The sequence below is a fragment of the Nicotiana tabacum genome, chromosome 13, assembly GCF_000715075.1.
Source record: "Nicotiana tabacum cultivar K326 chromosome 13, ASM71507v2, whole genome shotgun sequence".
In the NCBI taxonomy this organism is placed as follows: domain Eukaryota; kingdom Viridiplantae; phylum Streptophyta; class Magnoliopsida; order Solanales; family Solanaceae; genus Nicotiana; species Nicotiana tabacum.
Genome location: NC_134092.1, coordinates 115,304,164 through 115,315,547, shown reverse-complemented (window position 1 = coordinate 115,315,547; position 11,384 = coordinate 115,304,164). Strand labels below are relative to the sequence as shown.

The 11,384-nt window shown below is 42.6% G+C and overlaps 1 protein-coding gene across 1 annotated transcript; it reads right to left on the bottom strand.

Moving 5' to 3' along the window:
- Positions 1–239: 239 nt before the first annotated feature.
- On the bottom strand, positions 240–2,575 carry LOC107787111 (uncharacterized). Its single transcript, XM_016608634.2, has one exon. The coding sequence runs from the start codon at positions 2,230–2,232 to the stop codon at positions 469–471; it is 1,764 nt and encodes a 587-aa protein (XP_016464120.1). The 5' UTR covers positions 2,233–2,575; the 3' UTR covers positions 240–468.
- Between the last annotated feature and the right edge of the window lie 8,809 nt (positions 2,576–11,384).

The window sequence follows — 11,384 nt, the reverse complement described above, 5'->3', positions numbered from 1 at the left end:
CAGATGCAGTCTCCTTCTCCGACCACTACCACAAGGACCTCCGAACATTGCATTCAAATACATAACTACCAAGTCCACAAACAAAAGGACGTTTTTTGTAAAATTCATCTATGCAACTAACTATACTTTGTTCATATTGGAGAAAATCTATCCTCAAGAATGCTGTATCAGATGTAAGGTTGCACACTACAAACATTGGCTGACATAGGAACAAAAGATGTGTACATGAACAATCATGAACTAAAAGTATGCTTTTGCCGAAACAATCTGGGAAAAAGGATTATCATAATTGCAAACAAAATTGATTTTCACTTCATATTTCTAGCTAACAGAGAAAAAAGGTTGTTACATGGTGATGCGACCGCAAATACTCCTGTAAGCAATTAACAGTAGATATCCAGAAAACTGTGATCCAAGAGGTTGAACCACGATATGTTGCCACAGAGTGAGTGAAAGTATGCGTTCAAGCTACATCTTAACTACCACCTGTTCAGCAGAACTCTTCTTCATAACTCCTCTAGAGCACAACTCATTCAGTAACTCCAAAGCCTCCTCCGCTAAGCCTTCATAAGCAATGCCTTCAATTAGAATAGTATATGTAGATTCAGTAGGTTTACATCCCTTTGAAATCATATAAGCCAAGAAGTCAATTGCACGATCTGTTTGGCGAACTTTACACAGCCCCAACATAATGGCGTTGTAGGTTATAGCATTGGGCCTGACATCCAACCCTTCTAAGTCGTGAAAGAACTTAATGGCTTCATCAACTTTTCCTTCCCTACTAAGACCTGACACAAGCGAGGAATAGGTAATTATATCAGGCTGGAGACCTTTCTCTCGCATTTCATTCAGCAGTTCAATGGCAAGTTCAGTTTTCCCCACTTTGGATAGTCCATCAATCACTGTATTGTAAGTGATTAGGACTGGAGAACAACCTTTGTCACTAAGTTGATTAAGGATTTCAACTGCAACATCCACCTTACCATCTTTGCACAAAGCTGTGAGCAACGTATTATAAGTCACAATATCAGGGTAACAACCCCTACTCACCATAACTTCCAAATACTCAATCGCCCGGTCCATTTTCTTCTCTTTGCAGAATGCATGAAGCAATGGATTATAACTCAAGGAATTTGGAGTACACCCATACTTAGGCATCTTCTCCAACAAATCAATAGCTCGTCCCAACAGTCCTTTCCGGCAGAGAAAATTGATCAAGATGTTAAAAGTGACAACACTAGGAGAACAGCCTTTTCTAACCATATCAGCCAACAGTTTCTCAGCATCCATCCATCTACCCGTACTACACATACTACGCAATATTATATTGTGCGTAATAACATTAGGTTGACAACCATAAGATGGCATATTATTCAGAAACTTGATAGCTTCATTCAATCTCCCTTCCTTACAAATCCCATTGATAAGAACATTATAAGTGACCACATCCGGTATACATCCTTTACTCCTCATTTCATCCAACAGCTTCATTGCCTGCCCCACGCCACTTTCCTTACATGTTGCTTCGATCAAAATTGTATAGGTAATCACATCAGGATAACACTCCCTCTGCAACATACGGTTGAGAACGTGCATAGCTTGTTTCAATTTCCCACCATCACATAAGGTACGCAAAATTGTATTGTACGTGACCACATCCGGTGCAACGCTCATTCGGTCCAAGACCTTCAAAGCATTATCAATTTCTCCAGACTTACAATAACCACTAATCAACACATTGTAAGTAATAACATCCGGAACAGCCCCGGAATCCTCAAGAATCTCCAAAACTCTTGTAGCCTTCTTAGTTTGGCCAATTCTACAAAACCCGCGAATCAAACTTGTACACGGAATAATATCAGGAATATCACCACCATACACCATACTCTCAAGGTGCTTAAAACTTTCTTCTAATTCCCCATTCCTGACCAAGCGACGAAGATAATTATTACTCTCAAATTCCTCAAAGTTTTCAGATATGCTCCCTTGCACATGTGGCCTCTTTTCAACACATGATAACCTACCATTCGTGCCTAAAGTTTCACTTCTTGAAATAGCAAATACCTTACTTTGTCTCTGTTTTCTCAACTGGCCCACAAGTACCTTTATTGAACTGCTTCTGAACCTCCTATTATTACAACCCGACAAACGCTTACTAGTAATTTCCTTACGAGTAGAGTGAAATGAGCAAAACCCTTCATGGGTTTGCTTCGTTGGCACTATTAACTCCATCACAAAGTTTTACAACAACACAAAACTAGTAACAGTATTCAAAAGCACAACTAAAAAGACTGCTCATTCTAGACTATATGTAACTATCTATGTCGGCAAGCCTTTTTTTTTTTAGACCAAAAACTGCAGAGAGTAAATAAAAAAGCTTGTTGTGTTGTTTACTGTATGAAGATTGTTAGCAAGAAACAGGGAACTTACTCTGAGAGCTTTGTTCCGGCTAAGAAGGGCTACGATAAGAGAGCGACAGAGCTGTCTTTTGCCGGTTCTTCTTTCTTATCCTCTGCTTCTGTCTTTTGACAGGTGAACCGAAGCCCAAATAGTTGATAGATCAAATAGGGCAGGCGACCCATCAAGAGGAAGCCTCGATCTTGAGGCCTTAAAACTAAGTGAAAATGACACGAGGTAGCCACTTTAAAGCATGTTATTTAAAATATATCCACAATTTATAATGTATTTAAAGATTAACCAATTCGCTCCAACTTTAGGATACGACGTCCTAGAGTTTAAACCTAAAAGTTCAAACTTTAGGACATCGTGTCCTAAAGTTCGAAAATTATGTCCAGAAGTTCGAATTTTATGTCCTGAATTTTAAATTAGTAGTTCAGAAATTCAGGACACTTAGTCTTGAAGTTGGGGTGAATTGGCTAATCTTTAAATATATTATAAATTGTAGATATATTTTAAATAGCAGGCTTAAAAGTGGCTATTGGTGCACTTCGCCCTTAAAACTAACATCCCTGGGCCTTGGCATGCCCAAAACTGTTGAAATCGAAAATTTTGATCTTTTGTTGTTTTTAATGGAAAAAGACATATATTACCCCTAAAGTTATTCGAAAATGCAATTACAGCCATCTCATTACCCCTTATTCTTGTTTATAGTAGAACTAGTTCTCTAATACGTGAGTTGCACGTGTATCCCATGCTAATTAATATTAAATATTTAAAAAATACTATAATAAGTATCCGTTGAGTTGCACAGAAATTGAAGAGGAAAATTACAAGCTCAAACTGATGAATAATGATCCCCTCATGCTCCCCCTACCCTCTCTTTTCTTTTTCCTTTCTAGGGCTTCTTTGACCGTTTTAGCTGTGATTGTCGCTGGCTCTGCTACACCCCCCTTGTTCTTATTTGCTTCTTTCTAGGGCCTCCATTCACCAGTGGTAGCCATGACAGCCCCCCTCCCCTCATTTTCTTTGGTCCCGTGGTGTTTTTGTGTGTCTTCCAGGCATTATTCTGTGGTTGTTAGAGAAGTGAGAGGCGCACGCGCAAACATAGCAGAGCAGCCCGGGTGGGCGTCAGCAAGGGTCGGTGGGAAGTTGTACGTGAACGCGTCAAGTGCTGCAACAATGTCGTGTACACCAAGACTGTTTCATTAAAAGCTAAATGACTTTTTTATGATCTTTGATATATGTTTTACTCTTCTACTAGGAGAACCTTCAGCTCGCATGGCAATAAAAGTGTTGTTTACTTTTTCTTAAGTTATAAATTTGCTTTTTTATGCATCCGATGTGTTCACTTTAGTTCTACCTTATATATTGACTATATTCTTTTGTGAATAACCAAAACTACATTCAATCAACAAAGGCATCATCGCATTCCATACTATAGGTACATTAACTTTATGTGAAAATAATATCCACCTTAAAATAATAATTAAAATAATCTTTTAACTTTTCAATATTACTAATAACAAATACTTAGCTATCTCTAACAGTTGCCTCCCATATTTTTTAGAAGTTAGCCTTCATATCATCAAACACTATCTGATTTTAGAAGATGGAAATAAATTAAAAGCCACAGTGGAATGCAAGAAGTGGAGATGGCAGCCCAACCAATAATAAAAAGGGAACGAACAATCGTAATAGGTAGAGAGCCTATCAAATTCAAGGTAACAGGGGCGTACATAGGATTTTGCATAAGTGGTGTCGACATTTAAAGAAGTAAACAGAGAAACAAATATAGTAACGACATCATATTATAAAAAGTACCTTACTACAACTCTCCTCGACGAGTTTTCATATTTTGGAAGGTATTCATAATAGCTTCATGTAACAACCCGGTCGGTCGTTTTGAAAGTTGTAGCCCCGTTCCCCCATTTACTGCTCATTTTATGCTTTGCAGTTATTATATGACTTGCTGGGGTAGTTGGTTCGGCTCCGAAGAGGTTTCGGAATAAGTTGAGACACTTAGTCTTAAGGTTGAACGCTTAAGTTGAAATGGTTGACCAGATGTTGACTTATGTATAAATGACTCCGAAATGGAGTTTTAATGGTTCCTTTAGCTCCGTCGGGGTGATTTTAGACTTAGGAGTGTGTTCGGATTGTGATTTGGAGGTCCGTAGTTGAATTAAGCTTGAAATGGCAAAAGTTGAAAATTTGAAAGTTTGACTAAGAGTGAATTTTGTGGTTACGGGGATCGGATTGGGGTTCCGGTAATGGGAGAAGGTTCGTGGTGTCATTTGTGACTTGTGAGCAAAATTTGAGGTTAATCGAATGTGATTTGATAGGTTTCAGCATCAAATGTAGAAGTTAGAAGTTCAAAAGTTCATTAGGCTTGAATCGATGCGTGATTCATGGTTTTAGAATTGTTTGATGTGATTTAAGGGCCCGACTAAGTTCGTATGATATTTTAGGACTTGATTGTATGCTTGGTTGAGTCCCGGGGGCCTCAGGTGAGTTTCAGATTGTTAACAAATCAATTTTCTAGACTTAGGGATGTGCTGAAGTTTTCTCGTGTCTGTATCTGGTTTCCTTGTACGCGATCACATAAGAGGGTCCGCGATCGCGTAGGCCAATTGGGACAGCTGGGGAATTTGTTCTATGCGATCACCAGTAGTGGCACGCGATCGCGAACACTGGAGAGTCTGGGCATCGCGAACGCGTGGCAATGGCCGTGTTCGCATAAGAGAAGTGAAGCAGCAGTGGAGTTCACGCACTATTTCTTGCGGTCGCTTGAGAAAGGACACGATCGTGTAGGTCTGAGGAGGCAGTGGTCCGCGATTACATGTGTGGAGACGCGTTCGCGTAGGCTTGAATTTCTGGGGCAACTGAGTTGCGCGATCGCGAAGAAGGGTCATCTGGGCAGACTTAAATATTTTTAAAATGAGGGTTTGAGTTCATAACACAAATTTAATTTTGGGAGCTCGGTGGGAGGCGATTCTTGGAGAGATTTTCAAGTGGGTGGTTAAATTCCATGTTTATGTCTTTGATTTCATCATTTAATTAGTGACCTAGGGGTGGAAAATTAGGGAAAAATGGAAAAACGTTCTTAGGCCGAATTTTGAGAATTAGATCGAGGTTATGGTATCGGATTTGAGTAATTTTGGTATGGTTGGACTCGTGGTTGGATGGGTGTTCGAATTTTATGACTTTTACCCGATTCTGAGACGTGGGCCCGGGGGCCAACTTTTGAGTTAACTTTTTGACTTTTGATAAAGAGCTCAGTATTTTCTTATAGAATTGTTTTCTTTAGCTAGTGTTGATTGTATCGAATTGTTTGTGGCTAGATTCGAGGCATTCAGAGGCCGTTTCGTGAGGCAAGGGTGTGTTGGAGTAGAGGTTTGCACGGTTTGAGGTAAGTAACACTTCTAAACTTGGCGCTGAGGGTATGAAACCCCGAATTAAGTGTTATGTGATTGATGTTGAGGTGACACGCATGCTAGGTGATAGGCGTGTGGGCGTGCACCGTGTAAATTGTGATTTAGTCGATTCCATGGAACTGTGTAGCTATTGTATCTGAACATTTTTACCGTATTCCATGTGTTATAGCACTTGAGCTGTAATTCATGCTAGGAATCATATTTAGGCTATATGCTGGTACTATTTGGACCCACAATGGTCGTCCTTAGTTGTTGAAGTTATTTTCTTAGTTGCAATTATGTACTCAGTCGCATTCATCATTATGCATCATATCTCAGTCTCTGTTATTGTGTATTATCACATCTCGTATCATTGATTAGGGCTGCTCGAGGTTCGGGTGGTCCTAGTGGTGCTCATTCTGGGGGGACAATCTTACTACCACAGGGGGCGTCCTTATAGGCCCGCTTAGAAGGCTCGTCCAATTCACCATGGTGCATCGTCTAGCCATGGTTCATATAGTGCCCGTCTGGGCTAGTCATCTCTCAGTGCTCTTCCATCTCATGGTTCATCTCATGCACCATCAGTTCATGGTTCATCTGTACCAGGTTCTTCTGACAGTTATTCTAGTTCTTGGGGTCCGCCTCAGTATTTGTTGCCATTTTCTGAGAGGGGATGTTTCGAGTGTGGAGAGTTGGGTCATGTGAAGAGGTTCTGTCCCCGCCTTACGGGAGGTCAAGTTCAGCAGATGAGTCAGTCCACAACTTTAACACCCGTTACTTCACCACCCACCCAGCCAACTCGAGGTGGGTCTCAGGCAGCTAGGGGTCATCTAAGAGGGGGAGGCTGATCAGGTGGCGGTCAGGCCCGATTCTATGTTATTCTTGCCAGGATAGATGTCGTTGCTTTTGACACAGTGATCACAGGTATTGTCTCAGTATGCCACATGGATGCTTCTGTATTATTTGACCATGGTTCCACTTATTCGTATGTACATCGTATTTTGCTCATTATTTGGATATGCCCCATGAGTCCTTAGTTTTATCTGTTCTTGTATCTATGCCGGTGGGCGATACTATTATTATGGACCGTGTATATCGGTCGTGTTTAGTGACTATTGGGGGATTGGAGACTAGAGTTGATCTCTTGCTGCTTAGTATAGTTGATTTTGATGTGATCTTAGGTATGGATTGGTTGTCTCCATGTCATGCTATTCTGGATTGTCACGCTAAGACCGTGATGTTGGCGATGTCGGGGTTGCCAAGGATCGAGTGGAGAGGTTCTCTAAATTATGTTCCCAACAGAGTGATTTCATATTTGAAGGCCCAACGGATGGTTGGGAAGGGATGTCTGTCATATTTGGCCTTTGTGAGGGATGTTGGTGCTGATACTTCTACTGTTGATTTTGTTCCGGTGGTGCGAGATTTTTCGGATGTGTTTCCTGCAGACTTGTCGGGCATGCTGCCCGACAGGGATATTGACTTTGGTATTGACTTGGTGCCGGGCACTCAGCCCATTTCTATTCCTCTGTATCATATGGCACTAGCTGAGTTGAAGAAATTGAAAGAACAACTTTAGGAACTTCTTGATAAGGGATTCATTAGGCCTAGTGTGTCGCCTTGGGGTGCACCGGTTCTATTTTTGAAGAAGAAAGATGGTACTATGTGGATGTGCATCGACTATAGGCAGTTGAACAAAGTTACAATCAAGAACAAGTATCCTTTGCCACACATTGATGATCTATTTGACCAGCTTCAGGGAGCGAGAGTGTTCTCTAAGATTGATTTAAGGTCTGGGTATGACCAGTTGAAGATTCGGGACTCAGATATTTTAAAGACGACATTCAGGGCCCGTTATGGTCATTATGAGTTCCTTGTGATGTTTTTTGGGCTGACCAATGCCCCAACAACATTCATACATATGATGAACAATGTATTTCAGCCTTATCTCGACTCATTTGTCATAGTATTCATTGATAATATCCTGATGTACTCTCGTAACTAGGAGGAGCATGCCCAACATTTGAGGATTGTGTTGCAGCGGTTGAGGGATGAGAAACTTTATGCCAAGTTCTCCAAGTATGAGTTTTGGCTTAGTTCGGTAGCGTTCTTGGGCATGTGGTGTCCAGTGAGGGGATTCATGTGGACCCAAAGAAGATAGATGCGGTTCAGTGTTGGCCTAGGCTGTCCTCAGCTTCAGAGATTCAGAGCTTTCTCGGCTTGGCCGGTTATTATCGTCGCTTCGTGGAGGGTTTCTCGTCCATTGTATCGCCTTTGATCAAATTAACCCAGAAGGTTGCTCCGTTTAGGTGGTCAGATGAGTATGAGGAGAGATTTCAGAAGCTCGAGACTGCCTTGACCACAACTCCAGTTCTAGTGTTACCTTCAGCTTTAGGATCTTATACAGTGTATTGTGATGCTTCTCGGATTGGTATTGGGTGTGTCTTAATGCAGGGGGTAGAGTGATCGCTTATCCTTTACGTCAGTTGAAGCCTCATGAGAAGAACTACCTTGTCCATGATTTGGAGTTGGCTGCCATCGTTCATGCATTGAAGATTTGGAGACATTATCTCTACGGTGTGTCTTGTGAGGTATTTACGGATCATCAGAGTCTCCAGCACTTGTTCAAACAAAAGGATCTAAATTTTGAGGCAGCGGAGATGGTTGGAGCTGTTAAAGGAATATGATATTACTATTCTATATCATCTCGGGAAGGCCAATGTGGTGGCCGATGCCTTGAGTAGAAAGGCGGTGAGTATGGGTAGCCTTGCATTCATTCCTGTTGGTGAGAGACCTTTTGCAGTTGATGTTCAGGCCTTGGCCAACTAGTTCGTGAGATTAGATGTTTCGGAGCCAGTTGGGTTCTAGCTTGTGTGGTTTCTTGGTCTTCCTTATATGCTCACATCAGAGAGCGCCAATATGATGATCCTCATTTGTTTGTCCTTAAGGACACGGTTCAGCATGGTGATGCCAATGATGTTACTATCGGGGATGATGGGGTGTTGTGGATGCAGGGTTGGATTTGTGTGCCTAATGTAGATGGGCTATGTAAGTTGATTCTTGAGGAGGCCCACAGTTCGCGATATTCCATTCATTCAGGTGCTGCGAATATGTACTAGGACTTGAGGTAGCATTATTGGTGGAGGAGAATGAAGAAGTATATAGCGGGGTTTATAGCTCAGTGCCTTAACTGTCAGCAAGTGAAGTATGAGCATCAGAGACCGGGTGGATTACTTCAGAGGCTAGAGATTCCAGAGTGGAAATGGGAACATATCACCATAGATTTTGTAGTTGGGCTCCCACGGACTTCGAGGAAGTTCGTTGCTATTTGGGTGATTGTGGATCGACTGACCAAGTCCGCGCACTTCATTCCAGTGGGGACTACTTATTCTTCAGAGCGATTGGTTGAGATTTACATCCGCGAGATTGTTCGCCTTCACGGTGTACCGATGTCCATCATTTCAAATCGGGGCGCGCAGTTTACATCGTAGTTTTGGAGAGCCGTGCAGCGAAAGTTGGGCACCCAGGTTGAGTTGAGTATAATATTTCACACTCAAACAGACGGACAGTCCGAGCGCACTATTAAGATATTGGAGGATATGCTACACACTTGTGTCATTGATTTTAGGGGTTCTTGGGATCAGTTTCCACCGCATACGGAGTTTGCCTACAATAACAACTACCAGTCGAGAATTCAAATGGCTCCATATGAGGTTTTGTATGGGAGACGGTGTCGATCTCCGGTAGGTTGATTTGAGCCGGGTAAGGCTAGGCTATTGGGTACTGACTTAGTTCAGGATGCTTTGGACAAGGTTAAATTGATTCAGGATCGGATTCGGACGGCACAGTCTAGACAGAAGAGTTACGCCGATAGGAAGGTTCGTGATGTTGCTTTCATTGTTGGGGAGAAGGTACTGCTCAAGGTTTCACCCACGAAGAGTGTTATGAGATTCAAGAAGAAGGGCAAGTTGAGCCCTCGGTATATTGGGCCATTTGAGGTACTTCAGAGGATTGGAGATGTGGCTTACAAGCTTGCCTTGCCACCTAGTTTGTCGAGTGTGCATCCAGTATTTCATGTTTCTATGCTTTGGAAGTATGTCGGCGATCCATCTCATGTTTTGGATTTCAGCACGGTTCAATTAGATGGTGATTTGACTTATGATGTGGAGTTGGTGGCCATTTTGGGTCGGCATGTTCGAAAGTTGAGGTCAAAAGACATAGCCTTAGTGAAGGTGTAGTGGAGAGGTCAGCCAGTTGAGGAGGCTACTTGTGAGACTGAGCAGGAGATGTAGAGCAGATATTCACGCCTATTTGAGACTCCAGGTACGTTTCTAGACCCGTTCGAGGATGAACGTTTGTTTAAGAGGGGGAGGATGTAACGACCCGAACGGTCATTTTGAGAGTTGTAGCCCCGTTACCCCATTTACTGCTCATTTTATGCTTTACAATTGTTATATGACTTGCTGGGGTAGTTGGTTCGGATCCGGAGAGGTTTCGGAATAAGTTGAGACACTTAGTCTCAAGGTTGAAAGCTTAAGTTAAAATGGTTGACCGGATGTTGACTTATGTGTAAACGACTCCAGAATGGAGTTTTGATGGTTTCGTTGGCTCCGTCGGGTAATTTTGGACTTAGGAGTGTGTTCAGATTGTGATTTGAAGGTCCGTAGTTGAATTAGGCTTGGAATAGCGAAAGTTGGAAATTTCAAAGTTTGACCGAGAGTGGACTTTGTGGTTACCGGGCTCGAATTGGGGTTCCGGGAATGGGAGTAGGTCAGTGGTGTCGTTTGTGATTTGTGTGCAAAATTTGAGGTCAATCGGACGTGATTTGATAGGTTTCGGCATCGAATGTAGAAGTTAGAAGTTCAAAAGTTTATTAGGTTTGAAACGATGCACGATTCGTGGTTTTAGCATTGTTTGATGTGATTTGAGGACCCAACTAAGTTCGTATGATGTTTTGGGACTTGATGGTATGTTTGGTTGAGGTCCCGGGGGCCTCGGGTGAGTTTCAGATGGTTAACAGATCAATTTTTTGGACTTGGGGATGTGCTGAAGTTTTCTGGTGTCTGTATCTGGTTTCCTTGTACGCGATCGCGTGAGAGGGTCCGCGATCGCGTAGGCCAATTGGGGCAGTTGGGGAATTTGTTCTATGCGATCGCCAGTAATGGCACGCGATCGCGAAAGCTGGAGAGTCTGGGCATCGCGAACGCATGGTAAGGGTTGCGTTCGCACAAGAGAAGTGAAACAGCAGTGGAGTTCACGCATTGTTCTTTGTGGTCAGGTGAGGAAGGCCGCGATCGCCTAGGACGGACGAGGCAGTGGTCCGCGATCGCAGGTGTGGAGACACGTTCGCGTATGCTTGAATTTCTGGGGCAGCTGAGTTGTGCTTCGCGATCGCGAGGCAATTTTCGCGATCGCGAAGAAGGGTCACCTGGGCAGACTTAAATATTTCAAAAACGAGGGTTTGAGTTCATAACACAAATTTGATTTTGGGAGCTCGGTGGGAGGCGATTCTTGGATAGATTTTCAAGTGAGTGATTGGGGTAAGTGATTTTTACTTAGTTTTGGTCAAATTCCATG

Bases quoted from the DNA above. Each gene is read 5' to 3' on its own strand.
- LOC107787111 (XM_016608634.2), bottom strand. From the start codon at position 2,232: ATGGAGTTAATAGTGCCAACGAAGCAAACCCATGAAGGGTTTTGCTCA.